A 16,365-nucleotide genomic window follows, 5' to 3' on the forward strand; every position below is an offset into this window, starting at 1 on the left:
TCTGGCGCTCCGAGCCCGACTGGAGACTGAGTTCACCGTGGGGTGAAGGGAGACCAGGGCGGCGCGTGGAGGAGGGCGCGGGCGCATCAGCTCGCGCTGATGACACGCTGCAGACAGACCGCACGCAGGCGGCAGCGGCGGAGCCTAACTCAAAAGCAACATGGGCCCGTGCGCCGAGGAAAACACAAGACGAACTAGATAGTGCACGTTCGATGAAACAGGACAAAACGCGTAAATGCAAACTACTTCGTATGGCAAGAACTCATCTCGGCTACTTCATGTCGCGCCGCCGCGGCTGAGGCTCGCGGCAGCTGGGGTCGCCCGCATGAAGATGAAGGTCTGAAGCTGGCAACGCCACGCCCACCCTGCTGTCGGTTTCCAAGGACACCCCTCCGCTCAGTCTTCATCCCCTCCTCGTCCTCGTGTTCTCCGTTCGTCCGCGGACCGTCCCTCTCTCCGACGCCGAGGACGGGACGAGCTCCCTGCGCCTCCCGCTTGTGAGGTCGGTGGCAGCATAGTCGTCAGTCCTTCGGACGATCGCCGGGCAGAACAGAGCATGCACTGCCCGCCGCACGCAGACCACGCCGCCCACGCGCGGCCATCTCATTCCATCCCATCGCCCGCAAGCCTGCGCACCCTGCCGGAGCTCGACGCACACCCCGCTCGATCGCCGCTGCGCCGCGGCGCGCGACGCGCTTCCCGTCCCATCCGCGCGCCTCTCGTGCGCGCCATCGGCGCTGCAGGCGCGGGTGCAGTCGGCGATCAGGGTCGGCCGCGAGAGCGCGAGCTCAGGCTGCCTCGAGCATACCAGCCAGCTCGTTTACCTCACGAGCGACTCGGCTCGAGCGCGGGATGGCGGAGCGCCTCGGGCTCTCGGAGGAGCGGGGACGCCGGGCGGACGGAGGGAGCTCCGTGCGGCCGGGGATGAACGGGTGTGCGACGGAGATGTGTGCCGCGATCGAGTCGCGTGTGCGGACGGGTACTTGCTCTATTCTGGATCGGGGATGGGCGGGTGGCCCGGATGTGCGGGTATGGTAGTGAAAGCTTGAATGCTTGAGCTTGCGCTTGCGCTCGGTGCGCGGGACGGGCCTCGGGGGCCCTGGCTGGATCGACGAGGGACGTGCAGGGGACGGACGCGGCAGGGTCGGCGAGCCTTCGTTGGACAGTCAGGGCTTCGGCTTGCACGGCGCAGGAGAAGGCAGCGGATCTTGGGCTCCTTTGGGGCTTGTGCGGCGAATAGGGCGAGCGGCGATAGCGCTATGAAGCAAGCGGCGGTTCCGGAGAGCACAGGCGTCGTGCCCAGATAGCAGCGCTGCGGTCGTGGCTCGTTTGGTGAGCCCATTCTGTGGCCAGGACTTTCAGTCTACGTCTGAGAATGTCGTCGACGTCACGATCGACCCACCCGAGAGTGTAGAATACGTCGGGAGAACCCAGCGACGGGCGTCGGTCAGGCCCGGTCAGGGCTCACGCTTATCCGAATGAGCTTCATTTGGAGAGTGCCGAAGGATTTGCAGGGCGAATGCCGCCGAGCCTTCAGGGCCAGGGCAGGAAATAATGTGGCCGAGGCGAGGTGATGTTGGCCACACCTTGACGCCTGTCCCAGGATAGGAACTGTTCAAGAACATAGGCTGGCCGAGGGGCGCAACATGGCCACCACGCAGACCTGCAACATCAACACCAAGCTTTTGATATATAGAAACACGATCGTCCACACAGCGGTGAGCCGATGCGATGCTTGCTTGCCACCATGTCCGTGTTCTTGAGATAGAGCGTGGGCCGTACGTTGTTCGCAGCCCATCGCTTCGATCGCAGAGAAGCAAGGATAGAAGCGTCCGATAAATTAGGCGATACGTAGAATACTGCAGGGCCCACATCAGTAACGGCATAACAGAACGACGGAAGGTAAGACGGCACCTATAATACAACCGTGTGGCTGCTCCATTTACGGCATGCCAGCCCGCATATTATCATACTGGCTGCCTTCATACTGCAGCCAATTTGGGCTCTGATCGAGCTCGCCCATCGCCTCCTTCACAACTGCCACCAGACTGCGTCCCGGCTGTGGCTCTTTACCGGGACCGCCTTCCATCCCGTCACGCGGGGACCCCTTGTCTCCGCTTAGCTCCCAGAACATGCTCCCGCGAAGACCCTCCCGCCGGATCCAGTCCCCCTTCCAGCGAGCGATCTGCTCGCTGTCGAAGGAGATCATCTCCTTCGTGTTGTAGTCGTACGTCCAGCTGGCGATCATCTTCTCGTCCTGGAAGGCGAACGAGCCGGGGAGAGGCAAGGCACGGTAGTCGTACACACCCTTCTCCCAGCTCCCGGGACCGAGACCATTGAATGGGGCCCCGGGGCCTTCGGTGTTCATGAAACTGCGTCCATACAACGGGACGCCGGTGACGATCTTGTGCCGCGGGACGCCCTTCCCGATGTACCAGTTGATGGCCTGCGCCGCACTGAGGGCACCCCCGAAGAGATTGGCTTGGTGGCCAGCGACGGTGTCCCATGAGCCGGCTGTGTAGGGCGCGCGGACATGACGATAAGTAAGCATATAGCCGGAATGAACGACCCGTGCGGCGCACGCCGGCGGTGACTTACCGAAGTCGTACGCCATCATGTTCCAGAAGTCGAGTGACGCGTCCATCTCGCGTACGTGGAGCTTGTTGTAGTTGTCCGCCCCGCAAGGGGCCGCAATCTTTCATTTTGCGGATGAGCACGCGGATCCGCAGCACAGCAAGAAGCAGGAACGGCGATGACGGGCGTACGTACCGTGAGCAGGAAGCGGTAGTTGGCGCCTTTGCGGGCCGCGTGCGCGTCGAGGGCCGCGCGCATCTCGCGCAGGAGGTCCACGTAGCCCCGGGCCTGGGCGTCGTTTTGGGGGTACTCGTAGTCGACGTCGAGCCCGTCGAGCCCGAGATCTTCGAGCAGCCTGACGGAGGAGGCGACGAACTTGGAGCGCAGCGCGGGATTGACAACGACCGGGTGGAAGTTCGGGGAGTAGGTCCATCCGCCGATCGACAGGAGGACCTTGAGGTGGCGGTTCTGCTTCTTGAGGTTGTAGATCGCCTTGAAGTTGCCGTACAAGTTCTTCCCATTGTCATTCCACGAGTCTCCGGGGTAGTGGATGTCCGTGTCTGCCCATGCATCGGAGAGAACGACCTCGCCAGAGTCAGACTTGACGTTCGCGAAGGCGTAGAGAATGTGTCTATGAAGAGCGTAAGGGCCTGCACATGGGAGGGGAGGATCTTCGGACGCACGTGAGATTGTCGACCGGGATGAGTGACGGTGGGAACTTCCTCCCGTAGATCCCCCTGGCAGAACGGTCGCATACAGCCCGCAGAGAGTGCGATCGTGATCACTCACCAGTTCACAAAGCTGAGCGAGAGGCGCGATGAGCAAGAAGGCGGACGGGAGAGAAACGCATGCACGCACTAGCCAACACTGTACTTTCCGGACATGTCTGTATCGTTTGTCGGAACGGATGGCTTCTCGGGCTCGACGATCACCTCTTCTCCGGGATGGGCTGGGGAACCGTCTTGTGGTGTGTGGGATATGCTCTTCTCCTCGTACCACTGGCCGGATTTATAGGTCGCGTAGGAGACGAGCAGGATGGTGAGGGAGAAGAGTACGAGCCTGCGGACTGCGATGAGGCGGTTCCGTGCCTTGGGCGGGGGCGGGGTGGGCTGTGCGTCGGAGGCAAGAGGCTGGTACTCGGCGGGGGAGCTCATCGTCTTCTGAGCCCGGCGCACGCCTGGGTCCGATAGCGAGCCGTGAACGAGCACAGCGCCGGCTGACGGCATCGCGAGGTGCTCGCACGTGACATGACGCGTCGCGTCGCCGAGGTTGGCCGTTGGCGCTCCCCCGGCGCCGAGCGTGGCCTAGCGTGGCCCGCCGTCGGATCGGTCCGCCGCAGGAGGTGCTGGGTCCGCGCACAGGCTGCGTGCAGGGCCACAGCGTGGATTGACTCTCGGTACAAGTACATGACTGCGATCTTCAAGGCCTCATGTCTCTCTCCCCTCCGGTCGCCCTCTGACCCGTCCCCACCCGAGTCCTACTCGAGTGACCAAGATGCCCTTACCGACCCCGGTCTCTGGCCCGTCCTGCCGACCCGGCGCGCACCCGAGTCGTACGGCAGCTCAGCACAGGCACGGTAGATGCAGAGTGCACATTGAGCACGATGCGCCCGAGGGCGTGTCGTTGCCCGTCTGCAGGTAGACGTCGTACACGCTCGCGTCGTCCGTCGCGCACGCGAGGAAGTTGAGCTCCCGCGGCTCCGTCGTGATGATCGTGTCCCCTTCGAGCGCCCAGTCCTTCGTGCTCGCCGCGGCGTCGAGCGTCAGCCCCTTGTACGACGCCGTGCTGCTCGTATCGACGTTCAGGTAGAGCGTGCTCCCGTTCGGCGCGAGCGCGATCGTCGTCCCGATAGTGAAGTAGCCCGACGAGGCCTCGGACCCCAGCACGGGCTTTCCGTCTGGCATCCGCAGGTTGCGCGTGCAAAGATAGGAGGAGTCAGCCTCAGCCCGCAGTCACCCGCAGCGCACCCTTGCCTCCCCCTTCGGGGCCTGAGACGACCGGAACGGGGAGACGGGTGAGACGTACCCTGGTTCTGGAGGTAGAAGTGATACACTGGACCCTCGACGGCGCGGATCTGGGACCCAGTGGGCGTGGCGCCGGTTGAGGTGCTCGTTGGTGTCTGCGGCGCCGTTCCCGCTGACGTCGTTGTGGACGTTGGTGCTGCAGTGCTGGTCGACCCGGTCGCCGCTCCGGGCACACACTGCGAGTAATCTTTCGGCGCAGAACCCGTCAATAACGGAGTGGGGAGCAGCGAGGAGACATGCAGATGGTTCCGCGAACGTACAGTCGTTCAGCGCAGTACAGACGGAGCCTGCAGCACACGTCGTGCTCCCGCCCTACGCCGCAGTGAGTTTAGAACATACGACCAGCCAACACCAAACTCACCATCCAATTCCACCGCACTGCCCCCACACAGGGGTTTGAGCCAAGACCCTGATTGCGAGGAGCAAAAGCGAGAACACGATGAGTGTCTGTAGAACATGTTGTCAAACGGAGCCCAACCAGATTGGGGACGCTGCGAGCAGATATATGCCTCCGGAATAACGGTGGGAGAATCTCGAGCCGACGATGTCGAGCACGCGAGGTTGTCCCATTTGTGACCTTCGGCCTTCGGGGGCGTCGGAGGATCACGCAACATTAACCCGCGAACCTAAGGTCCAGTGATCAGCAGGTATGGCGTTGCGCCGATTGACGCGTGCTTGATCGAAGGAGGTTGCAGAGCAGCTGATCTACAGGGAAGAGTCTCGATTCCTGTGCTTGACGTGCCGATTTGCTAGTGTAAGAATAAGCTTGAGATCCCTTTGAGGTGCGGATCTGGAGCTATTCTTGTGGGTCCTATCTCGTAAAACGTGCGAGGCACAGTTGGGTATCATTGGCCAGTACCACACCTCCCAGTCCAGCACCGCGCAGGAGGAGAATATTTCCGTGGTGAGGACGGGATCTATTCAAGGCTCTTGAGCGTGAACATCCACCCCACAATCTGCCAGAGCTTACCGTAGTAAACCCCCGTTGATATCTCCACATCATATGCTTCGCGTGTTGATCACATCCTGCAATCTACATCACGATATGTCTCCAGAAGCGTACAATTGCTGTTGAACCGTGTACAACACGATAGTGATATGTGGTAGTGGTATACCTGCATCCATCAGAATACGATCATCCTAACTCCTCGTGTCCTTCCAGATAGGCGTCAACGCTTGCGAAACGGTGGTTGCAGCGACTTCCAGAATTCCACGTTCGGTCTCGTCAGCGACGCTCTTCAGCACGCCCCTCGCCCGCCACCTGTCGGGGTGGAAGCGCTTGTGGCTCTTCTCCACGACGGCCTTGAATCCTGCGGGCGCATGTGCCGGCGCGCGGCCTCGAAGAACGCCTCGACCGCGGCCCAGTCGATGTCCTCCACCCGGAGCATCACCGGCGAGAGCAACACCGGCCACGGGATCGCCTCGAACTCGGCCGGGTTCTCCGCGCTGAACTTGGCCGCGTCGAACGCCTCCGCGAGACCTTGTATCGTTCGAGGGCGCGCGCCGCCGTCCACGGCCCGTACGCCCACCGCTCGCGCTCGCGCTGCCGCCGCGCCTGCCGCTCGCGTTCGATCCGCGCGCGCTCGGCTTGTGCGCGCTGCTCGGCCTCGGCAGCGGCGCGGGCGGCGCGGCGGCGTTCGAACTCTTCGCGGGCGAGGGCCTCCGCGGCGAGCCGGCGCTCCGCCTCCTTGCGCACGCGTAGGGCCTCTTGCTCGGCACGGGCTTGCGCTTCGCGTTTCCGGGCCTCTTGGTCCCAGAGTGGGCGGTCCTTCTCGAGCTCGGCTAGCTTTCGTCTCGACTCTTCGATGGTGGCCACACGCTGCGCTTCTTCCCAATCTTCCAGAGTCTGAGGCGGAGAGTCTGACTGCGTGTTCTCATCGCGACGAGCATCTACAACGCAGGAAGTCAGTACTTGAAGCCCACCCAATGGGAGCTAGACTCACCGTTATTCTGGGAAGGCGGAGGGGTTGGAAAAATCGGAGGCGGGGCCTGAGCGAAAATATCTGCCCAGAGCTGCTGGCTGGCCTTAGAAGGCTCCCGGGCTGAGCGAGGTTTGACAGAACGGCGACTGGAGAGCTTGCGATTGAGCTCCGTACGAATAGTCCCTGGGGAGACTGTTCGGGCACGCTTCGTCGGCTTGAAACGATCTGGCGTCGATGAATCCTCCGTGAGGTCCACAGTGTTGAAGACTAAAAATTGAAGATGGGCGGGATGCGAAAACACCGGAGGGTCAGGCGCACCTTTGCGTTTGGTGTTCCCCGTCGCAGTGATATCCGGGCGCGGTACACGTTCGGGAGTAGGTTCTTGGGAGGGTTCTTGTGATGTGTTGTCGTCCATTGTCAAGTCGACAATCTCGGGAGTCTTGGCTCGAGGAGGGGCCTGTGGTGCAGCACTCCCTGCTCGCCGGTTCGAAGTACTCGAGGCATGCTGCTTTCGTCTCCTCTCCTTAGCACTGTCCACTCGGGCCCGGTGTCGCTGCGCAGCCCGGTCTGTGCGCTTTCGAGGGCTTCCGAAAGTATCTTCCTCGTCTTCTGTATCTTCGTCATCGTCATCATCAACCATGATCTCCTCCACCTCATCCTCTTCATCGGACGAAGTGATCTCCTCTTCGACATCCACGCCTAGCCTTTCGTCTCGTACCGTGCGGAACTTCTTGTTGGGAGCGAAAGTCGACTGTGGGTCTTCTTGGACTGGCGACATAGCGCGCCGCTTCCTGGCGAAGCCATTCTCCCCGTTGATCGAAAGGTGGTCAAAGCTGGGATCCTTCCGCCGGATGGTGGGAATGTCCGGCGGCGCGGGGACGAAGCACTCGTACATCAGGTCAAGCTTGTAGATGTCCCACTGATCTTCCGAGCAGTGGTAGTGCTCGCTGTGCCATACACATGAAGAGGTGAGGACAGTGGTGGGATGAAGTGGCCGAACCACGACGCACCCGCATATGTTCACTTTGCGCGGCCACGAGCCCTCGTCTACGACGCCCTGCGCGTAACGTGCGCGCGGCACGAACCGCCATTTGCTTTGCCCGCGCAGGGGGGTTTCGATGACGATGCGCCTCGGGCGAGCGGGGTCGGGGTCCAGCGCGCGCTTGCGTGAGAGGGAGGAAGGGCCAGACGCGACGAAAGGGTCGAAGGAGGCAAAGGAGAGCGTCGCACCGGACGAAGCAAGGATGCGCTGGGGTTGCGACCTGTCGAGCACGCCTGGCGCTGTGCCGTCGAGGCGCCGCAGGGTTGGGCGGGATGGTCCTGGCGCGAAGGACATCCCCAGGAGGTGGAGGTGCGCGCGCGCTGATTACGGCGGATGATGGGTGCTAGAAGCGCTTAAACCACCGTAAAAGAGCCGCAAAGCGCAAAGAGAGACCTGTCGGAGAGGTGGGGGAGGTGGTGGGGGACAAGAACCGTGTTGGAAGTTGAGGCGGACGCAAAGACGCAGCGGACATCGCAACCTCGTGGCGTTCGCCACCCGCTTCCGCCACGTGACATCCCGCTGTGACGTCTGCTTCGCCGCGTGCTCAGCCTCGCCATGTTCTCCTGTTGCCAACGGCGGAAAACAAAATCCGAGTATGGTCGCACAGCAAAGGGTACTGGTTGTCAGCGCAATGCGGCGACGTTCGTGGCACATGTTCCGCCCGTAAATCGTCCGGCGTGACGCGAGTCATGCCAGTTTAAGCAGTGACATCCTCCCACCGTGGCGATCGAGGGCTACCCGACCTCTGACTAGACTTGACTCGCTCAGCGCGGGCTTATAACCACCCCTTTCGCGCGCCATACCCTTCAACAAACCACAGCACCCCATGACCAGCCTTCGCACTTTCCAGACGGAGATTGACGAGATCTCGCACCGCGAGGTCGCCAAACAGCGCGCCCATGCCACCGCCGAGCGGGCGAAGCTTGAGAAGGACGTCGCGAACAAGAAAGGCCCCGGCGCGAAGGCCCCGCTCGCGCATATCCACGCACGCAAGGAGAGCATCGACGCGGTCACCCCCGCTCCGGCGAAGGGCCCAGCCGCCACAGCGGCGGACACTCGCGGCGGAGATGCCGCATTGATGTCGGATGTCGATGAGCAGCTTCAGGTGAGGCGTCCATGTCCGTTCGTGACCCATTGTTCAGTCCTTGAACCCAACACACTGTGCGGACCGCGCTGGACGGGCGTGCGCTGACCGTCTGCGTGTTCGTCCGTAGACGCTGTTATTGTCGAGAGCACCGGACAACATTGAGAAGGCCAGGAATCTGATCGCCTCGCTCTTGACACGTAACTTTGGCGAGTACGTCTTTCGAATAGGCTCGCACCCTCCGACCGCGAGGGTCTACGCCGGCCAGGGCATTGAGGACGAAGACGTGTGGGTCGGGTCCTCTCGGACCGCGGAGGAGCTTGATGTGATCATTCAGGAAACCACGACTCTGGTGGACGAGGTGGGAGGAAAGGTTCGTCTTCGTTTCTTCTCTTCGCGCTGCATAGACGGATGAAATCCTGTTAAAGACGTCGTTGTTATTCGACAATCGAATAGACCATCCCAGAGCCGCATTACTATTACGATTACCACCGCCCGATGTCGCTTCCACTCCCGAGGTACGGTGCGCCGTCGTCGGGAATGTGGACAGCGGCAAGTCCACTACGTTAGGCGTGCTCACAAGAGGTATGTCGGGCATCCGTTTGCTCTTGCATTGGCTCATTCTCGGGCTCGATTGTGTAGGTCAATTAGATGATGGTAGAGGTCGTGCGCGAGTGACCTTGTTCCGCCACAAGCACGAGATTGAGACCGGAAGGACCTCTAGCGTGGGCATGGAGGTAGGTGACTATGCAGTCTCGCCAATCTCAATTGCTAATGGCGGAAATGCTCAGATACTCGGCTTCGGTCCTAACGGTCAGCCAATATTGCCACAGACGGCTCACTCGCAGGACCCAGACACCATCCGCCGCGAGAAGATGGGATGGGAGGAAATTTCCATCCAAGCTTCTAAGATCATATCTTTCAGTGGTTAGTAGTTCCGAGTGGCATATAATGTCGTCTGACAAGCTCTCTAGATTTGGCTGGACATGAGCGATACCTTAAGACCACTTTGTATGGTCTGACCTCTGGGTCGCCGTCATGTGTGATTCTTATCGTGGGCGGCAACGCTGGTCTCATCGGCATGTCCAAAGAGCACCTGGCGATCGCATTAGCGCTCAGCGTTCCTGTCGTGGTCTGCATCACCAAGGTTGGGACCTGCTCATTGTGCATAACGAGTGTACTGATTGAACAGTCGACAGATCGACATGACACCTAAGAATATTCTCGCCAAGACCGTAGAACAGGTGTCCAAGATTTTGCGTAGCCCCGGATGCAGGTAAGTCTCAACCACGGACATTGTTCGCAGCTACTCAATGCTCGGTCTCCGAAGGAAAACCCCTGTGTTCGTCAACTCGATGGAGTGCGCAGTGACAGTGTCTCAGTCTTTCGGCAAGGAGAAGTGCGTTTTGCTCTCGGACACAGTGGGAACCGGTGCTAACCCCCAAACGTGTAGATTGGCTCCGGTCTTCCAACTGTCCAACGTTACTGGAGAGGGCCTAGACTTTGTAAGCCCACATACCACATAAGCTTCCTCTCGAAATTGGCACCGATGTCCACCATACTAATTAGCTGAGGGCCTTCCTCAACTTGCTCCCCGCAAGCGAAAGCGACAACGAGAAGTTCCTTACTGATCAGCCCTTGGAGGTGACCATGAGGATTTTTGGAGCTTCTCGCTATCGCTGATAGGTTGCGCAGTATTCCATCACCGAGGTGTACTCGGTTCCATATGTGGGAACCGTTATAGACGGTATCCTCAACTCCGGGACCGTGAAGGCAGGAGACGCAGTGTTATTTGGACCCGATTCTAATGGGAACTTCCACGGCACTGTTATCAAGTCCATCGAACGCAAGCGGTACGTCTGCCGATGATCGATGCGGTAAAACCTGCTACTTTTGCACACACATACGCTGACCTCGTGGTGCAGCGCCCGAGTGGCCAGTGCTGAGGCTGGACAGTGTGTGTCGTTCGCCTTGAAGCGTATCAGACGCACGGACGTCAGGAAAGGCATGGTGCTTGTGCACAAGACCGACGCGCCGCCTAAGGCTGTTCGCCAGTTCGAGGGTCAGGTACTGATCTTGTAGTAAGTCTTCCTTCTTTCAGCGGAAAAATGCGGTCAATTGAGACCCTTTTAGTCATAATACCACTCTGCAAAGGAATTACCAGGCCATGCTTCACTGTGGCGTGAGTGGACTCACTTTGAGTGGGGAATTTGAGGACTCATACCAGCTCGATTTGGAAGGCTGTGCGCCAGACGGTTCGAATATTGTCCATGGACCATCCCCAGGGCATTCTCCGAACAGGGGATCGTGCCACAGTTACCTTCGAGTTCATCTCTCAGCCTGAGTTCATCAAGGAAGGCATGAAGCTCTTGTTCAGAGAGGGGAAGACCAAAGTGCGTTGTCATGGCTCGTCCTACTTCAGATTACTGACGCGGTGCCTCTTCCAGGGTCTAGGCGTCATCACTCGATTATTGTAACCGCCAGATGTCGTCGGCACTTCTTGGCGACCGCTTGTCTTCTGTCTTCTGTTGTACTTGGATCCCCCATGAGGCGCTTGGTCCCGTCGTTATATTATGTTATAGCATATCGGTCCAAAGGATTGTCGGTGTATTTGAGGTCGTTGCGCACTGATTGTGTTCCCGGTACGTCGGCCCCAAGACCATTGAGTCAGAGCGCACTGCATACCGCAGCTAGAGCGGTGAGTCCTGGATGAGGCTGGCGCTTCGGCCGGCGCTGTGGTGGGTGCTTGCGCAAGCCCGCGCTCATGCAGAGAATCTCGGGTGGCACCCCAGGCCACCTCCGGATATCTTGAGCGTTGAGCTGGCGACGACCTTCGCACCATCTGGCTGCTTTGAGAGATCTAAGCAGCCGACAATAAGTCGGGGGACTTCGAGTGCGGACCCAGCTGGGGCTGGGCGCGGGAGCGGATGGGCGGCCCGAAGAGGAATGCGGGGCTATGTAAGGGCGGCAGCGAGGGGGAGCTTCCGTGCCCGCCGGCAGTCCTCCTTTCGGGGTCGCATGATCCACCACGCCCTCTCCTGCCCCAGCCTGGGACTCTCGCCTCTGCTAGCGGTCGGCCTCTAACCTACAGTGCGTCCAGCTTCTCCAACTGTGTATGCACAGCCCGTTATCTGATCGAACTTTCGTGACAGCATACATCCATACAACACGTCCCCGTCGTGAGCTTCCGCTCGCGTTCGCTCACAAGCCTCTTAGCCCGCGGCTCTCTTGCTCGAGACAGGAGGGACTATCATGCATTCCGAGAGCAGGACGCGCGACCACAGGAGAACGCGTTCCGATGGCGGGCTCTCAGAGGCCGGTGAGCCCTCAAATTCCCGCACCCTCTCCCTCGAGTCGCCGCACGAAGCCCCGTCGTCTGTCCACACCCCCCGCGACGCGTTCGTTCTTCCCTCTCCCCCTCCAGATGTTTTTATCTCGCCCCACCGCACGACGCGGTCGGGTGCGTCCAGGCACTCATCCTCGACTCCGGCTGAGACACCAGAGCACAACGCCATCCGTTCCCCGACGCGGTCGCCCACATTGAGAGGAGCAGATTGGGAAGTACCTTTGGCAGAAAACCCACGACCTCCGGCACCCACTCCCGCATCGTCCGGCCGTACTTCAAACGCGCCACCTCCGGGGTTTCTTGGGAAGGTCATGGTGTTTTTGGGCTATGCTGGCCCGGACCGAGAACAACGCCGTGCCCTTGTGTCTCTCATCTGTAGCCTTTTGTGGTGGGCCGCTCAGGTGTGTTCGGGAGTTTCGGCACTGCGTCATCCCCAATTGACCGTAGATCATAGTTCATAACGGTGATAGCGCTCTTGGCATATTCCGCCGTTCACGAAAGTCCCACCAAGCCTGGAGTGACGGAGTGGAGAGCATGCAACAAACCCCTAGGGGCTTGGAATGCGGTTTGGCTGGTTAAGGTCGTCTTGAGTGCATGGTTGACTCTCTGGGGATGGCAGAGGCAGCGAAGGAACAATGGTGCCTCGTGAGTTCCCACTCTGCGTCGCTCGTTGATCTCCATCTCAGTCTATCGGTGCAGCACGGATCCGAGTGGAAGCCCGCGAACTGATACGAATGACCCTGAGTCACGTTTGGGTGGTGATGAACCTACAAATCGCGAATCAACTTCAAATTCACATCATCGAAGGACGTATGAAGCTGCAGGTGGTAGGATTACAGTTGAAAGCACACCGAATGCCATTCAGTCAAAGCTGTTTGCACGGTACGTACCTGATCTCGTGTCCGCAAAATCCTGTCTAAGCCCTGTTGCCTTAGGGTATCTTTGTTCGCCTCGTTCTTTGCTGTGGCTTGGTTTGTGACTGCACATGTGCTGGAGTACACCTCCATCGACACGTGTCGTCTCAACGCCCCGCATCTGTGGTGGCTCACATTCGGCATCCTTGCTACTCTCTACCTGATGATTCTCGAGATCTTTCTCCTCGGCCTCCTCGTCTTTATCCTCGGCCCGGTGCTCTTCGTACGTGCACACACCTCGTTTCGTCCACGCTGCTCTTGAACGCTGACTCCCATCATGTCCTATGCGCAGCTCGTTTACAACATCCTCCTGCTCTGCCTCGGAAGGCATCCTTTACAGAACCCCAACGCCATCCGGCCCGATGTCGACAAGCTGTCCAAAGCTGTCGTCGAGAGGATCCCACTCGTGCTCTACATCCCGCCTCCTCCCGGTGGAGAGACTAACACCAACATCCCCATCACCGTCCCCGCGGCTGCGCACTCCTACCCTCCGAAAGGCTCAGGCTCTTCCCCGGACGCCCCTCCGAAGCGGCGGTTCGCGTTCTTCCGCAAGAAAAAGGCCGGCAAGGGCGCGATACCCGGCGCGTCCAGTGCCTCAACCTTCGAGAAGGGCAGCACGAAGGACGGTAACGGCGGAGCAGACGCGGCGGACGAGGACGAGGACGAGGACGTGCCGTGGGACGAGATGTGGGAGAGGAGCGAGTACCCGTTCGTGCGCCTCGAGGACCACCGCGCGGCGTGCGCGATCTGCCTCTTGGACTACGCGGAGCCCAAGCGCGTGCGCGGAGTCAAGCCCCCGCCGGTTCCTGCGTCCGACGCAGGCGGGAGAGAAGGTGAGGACGCGATTGAGGAGACGGCGCTCACCGTGCACGGCCCATCGACGTCGTCCATGGGTGTGACAGAGATCCGGGTGGAGGCGGTCTCGGAGGAGGAACACGACGCGCTGACGTTGATGGACGCGGGCGAGGGCCCGCAGCCGCTGCGGTTATTGTCGTGCGGGCATGTCTTCCACGTGAGTGCCGCCTGTCTTCGTTGCCGGTGCCTTGTGCTCATTTCGTCCTTCTGCTTCGCCAGAAAACGTGCGTGGATCCGTGGCTCACGGATGTGTCTGGGCGATGTCCGATATGCCAGCGACAAGTGGTCGTCCCCAAGCCGTCGAAGAAGGAGCGGCGGCGGCGGCGGAGGAATCGGACGTAGTCCTCCCCCTGTGAGTGGTCTGCGACCGTCTTCTCTCCCTACTCTACCTCGCTTCGCAAGTCTCGTCATGTGCTCTGCCCGTCCCGTCGTTGTCCCACTTCCCCTGTGGGAACGGAGGAAACGACCAATGTGTACAACCAGTATATTCAGTGTATCCACTACAGTAGCGTGGCTCATGTCATGAAACCCCTTCCTCTTTTCTCGCAGTTATCCAATTCTTCCAACGATCCCTCCACTCTCATGGACGATGAACGCATAAGTAGATGAGATGTACTGTAACGACTAATCGCATTCGCATGTGAAAACCGGTCCTTGACCGATCCTCAAGACTGCAGCAAGACTTGAGTCCAAAGGAGTAGTACTGTTGGCAACCAGGCAAAAGCACGTGGCTGTCCAAGGCAAGTGATCATTGATTATTTGCTCAGTCGGCACTCAGAGCACGGCCGGGAGGTGGAGAAACACGATGGATAGAATGCTACTTACACAGAAGCTCTACAAAGAAAACCGATGGGCAGCCCCAAGACCAAGCATGTACAGTAGAGTGCTGCTGCATCCCCACGCCCGGTGAAGGAGACCGCCATTAGATAACACAAGGAGACGGCTCGACAGATTCGCTACAAAACGCTATCGGCTCACGTCGACTTCTAACCGGCGCCGGAGGAGTGCGAGACGCTTAAGAGGGGGGGCTGTCGTAAGGTCATCATCAGCCTCCGCTCAGAAGCGGGACGAAGAGGACGGGCACTCACACGGGGGCGACGGAGGTGACCGGACCGGGGTCAGTCGGGAGGGTGGGGAAGGCGGCGGTAGCGCACTGTATGGGGAAGAAAAGGGTCTATCAACGTCTGTTCCCAATGCTGAATGGGTCGAAGCCCGCGTTTCCGACGCCGACTCCATACGGCGCGGATAGAGCGGGGAAAAGGGAAAGTGGGGAAGGGCGCAGGGACTGGGCACTCACCGCCTGCTCGACGTCGTTGTGGGTGGCCCCGGCGGGCAGGTGCGCGTTGGACTTGGGGGACGGGGGCGTCTGCACGACCTCGGAGCAGTCGATCAGGTCGCTCTCAGAGTGGCCGAGGACGGTCATCTTGCGGAACGCGGCCTTGAACGCGGACTGCATCTTCGCCTGGTTGTTGACGAACGACTGCCACTCGCACGCGGTGCGCGAGTCGCGGGCGAGCTCGGAGTCGGACTGGAGACGGATCTCGCCCGCGAGCGGGGACTCGACCTCACCCTGGTTGCCGCCCGTGCCGGGGAAGAGCGTGCCGCGGAGCTGGGTCTCGATGAAGAACTGGGTGTCGAAGAGGCCGGGGGTGGAGTCGAAGGGGGTTCCGGGGATGGAGGGGTCGACGTGGTCGGCGGCCGCGATGGTGTGCGAGGCGAGGAGAGCGACGACCTCAGCGGGCGAGAAGCCTCCGGCATCCGCGAAGCGGGCGAGGATGGAGTCGACGGTGTCGAACGGCTCAGGGACAGTCAGGTCCGGAGCGGGCATGGTCGCGTCGGGGCGGCCGATGAAAACGTCGAGCTGAGGGGCACCGGGGCAGTTCGACACACCGATGGCACCGGCAAACTGTATGCTGTAGAGCAGTTAGAAAGTGATCTGAGGTGCGGCACGGCCTGAACTTACAAGTCGGCGGTGGTCATGTTGCTCATCTGGACGAAGGGGCGCTGAGTGTCGATGATCTCGTCGACACCACCGTTCGCGTGGAAGTTGGTCTCGATGTCCTCAAAGAGGGCGATCGAACCGTCGGCGCCGCCGCCGCCGAACTTGCCAGCAGCGTTCGCCGAGCGAGAGATACCGATGGCGTCGTGGAAGGTCAGACGAAGAGACTCGTGGACCTCCTCGCCGCACTCGCGGCCGTCGAAGAGCTGGTCCTGGAGGACGTCGCGAACGGCAAACAGGTTGCAGCACGCCGCGTTGGTCGCGGTGTTCACACCGTCAGGGCAAGCGACCCGACGGGTGAGGGCACCTGCATGAACGAGGAGCAGCAAATATCGTCAGACACTGTGCTGTCGAGCAGGGTGTGTGGCGAGGTAGAACTGACCGTTGGCGACCTGAAGAGCGGCGAGGACGGTGACGAAGGACGCGAGAGTGCCGAAGGCCATTGTTCGAAGTCGCAGATGAGTCGAAGACTGGTTGTCCTGAAGATTCCTGTCCCTCGACACAGCCTCCTTTATACCTCGTCTCGAGGCCGTCGAAATTGTTGGATGCCATCGAGACTTTCGAGTGTACCAGGTAATGGCGGCCGTTTAAGTGTTCCCACCCAA

The 16,365-nt window shown here is 60.3% G+C and overlaps 6 protein-coding genes across 6 annotated transcripts; 2 read left to right on the forward strand and 4 right to left on the reverse strand.

Annotated features, from left to right (window-relative positions):
- Nucleotides 1-1,942: 1,942 nt before the first annotated feature.
- On the reverse strand, nucleotides 1,943-3,310 carry BXZ73DRAFT_47321 (glycoside hydrolase; the record flags this gene model as incomplete). The annotated part of the gene is made up of 4 exons (XM_048019855.1): nucleotides 1,943-2,514; nucleotides 2,599-2,695; nucleotides 2,770-3,205; nucleotides 3,258-3,310. Coding segments are annotated over 4 exons (1,158 nt in total), but the record flags the coding sequence as incomplete, so codon positions are not given.
- Nucleotides 3,311-4,136: 826 nt separating this feature from the next.
- On the reverse strand, nucleotides 4,137-5,598 carry BXZ73DRAFT_90199 (uncharacterized protein; the record flags this gene model as incomplete). Its single annotated transcript, XM_048025550.1, has 5 exons — nucleotides 4,137-4,471; nucleotides 4,573-4,785; nucleotides 4,859-4,902; nucleotides 4,960-5,045; nucleotides 5,569-5,598. The coding sequence occupies 5 exons, from the start codon at nucleotides 5,596-5,598 to the stop codon at nucleotides 4,137-4,139; spliced, it is 708 nt and encodes a 235-aa protein (XP_047877595.1).
- Nucleotides 5,599-5,738: 140 nt separating this feature from the next.
- Nucleotides 5,739-7,856, reverse strand: BXZ73DRAFT_90200 (uncharacterized protein; the record flags this gene model as incomplete). The annotated part of the gene is made up of 5 exons (XM_048025551.1): nucleotides 5,739-5,900; nucleotides 5,954-6,044; nucleotides 6,113-6,488; nucleotides 6,542-7,467; nucleotides 7,531-7,856. 5 exons carry the CDS (start codon nucleotides 7,854-7,856, stop codon nucleotides 5,739-5,741), a joined length of 1,881 nt encoding a protein of 626 aa, XP_047877596.1.
- A 532-nt stretch (nucleotides 7,857-8,388) lies between these two features.
- Nucleotides 8,389-11,123, forward strand: BXZ73DRAFT_47458 (P-loop containing nucleoside triphosphate hydrolase protein; the record flags this gene model as incomplete). The annotated part of the gene is made up of 15 exons (XM_048019881.1): nucleotides 8,389-8,667; nucleotides 8,777-9,019; nucleotides 9,075-9,231; nucleotides 9,289-9,383; nucleotides 9,438-9,573; nucleotides 9,621-9,793; nucleotides 9,846-9,922; nucleotides 9,977-10,045; nucleotides 10,100-10,151; nucleotides 10,216-10,290; nucleotides 10,342-10,499; nucleotides 10,572-10,727; nucleotides 10,780-10,828; nucleotides 10,887-11,039; nucleotides 11,094-11,123. 15 exons carry the CDS (start codon nucleotides 8,389-8,391, stop codon nucleotides 11,121-11,123), a joined length of 1,902 nt encoding a protein of 633 aa, XP_047877597.1.
- A 775-nt stretch (nucleotides 11,124-11,898) lies between these two features.
- On the forward strand, nucleotides 11,899-14,103 carry BXZ73DRAFT_90202 (uncharacterized protein; the record flags this gene model as incomplete). Its single annotated transcript, XM_048025552.1, has 7 exons — nucleotides 11,899-12,207; nucleotides 12,301-12,393; nucleotides 12,447-12,637; nucleotides 12,692-12,874; nucleotides 12,928-13,129; nucleotides 13,199-13,918; nucleotides 13,981-14,103. The coding sequence occupies 7 exons, from the start codon at nucleotides 11,899-11,901 to the stop codon at nucleotides 14,101-14,103; spliced, it is 1,821 nt and encodes a 606-aa protein (XP_047877598.1).
- A 673-nt stretch (nucleotides 14,104-14,776) lies between these two features.
- BXZ73DRAFT_101710 (manganese peroxidase 1) lies at nucleotides 14,777-16,203 on the reverse strand (the record flags this gene model as incomplete). The annotated part of the gene is made up of 5 exons (XM_048014979.1): nucleotides 14,777-14,789; nucleotides 14,850-14,914; nucleotides 15,059-15,674; nucleotides 15,725-16,067; nucleotides 16,143-16,203. The coding sequence occupies 5 exons, from the start codon at nucleotides 16,201-16,203 to the stop codon at nucleotides 14,777-14,779; spliced, it is 1,098 nt and encodes a 365-aa protein (XP_047877599.1).
- Between the last annotated feature and the right edge of the window lie 162 nt (nucleotides 16,204-16,365).

The sequence above is a fragment of the Epithele typhae genome (assembly GCF_022376455.1).
Source record: "Epithele typhae strain CBS 203.58 chromosome Unknown BXZ73scaffold_26, whole genome shotgun sequence".
Taxonomy (NCBI): Eukaryota; Fungi; Basidiomycota; class Agaricomycetes; order Polyporales; family Epitheliaceae; genus Epithele; species Epithele typhae.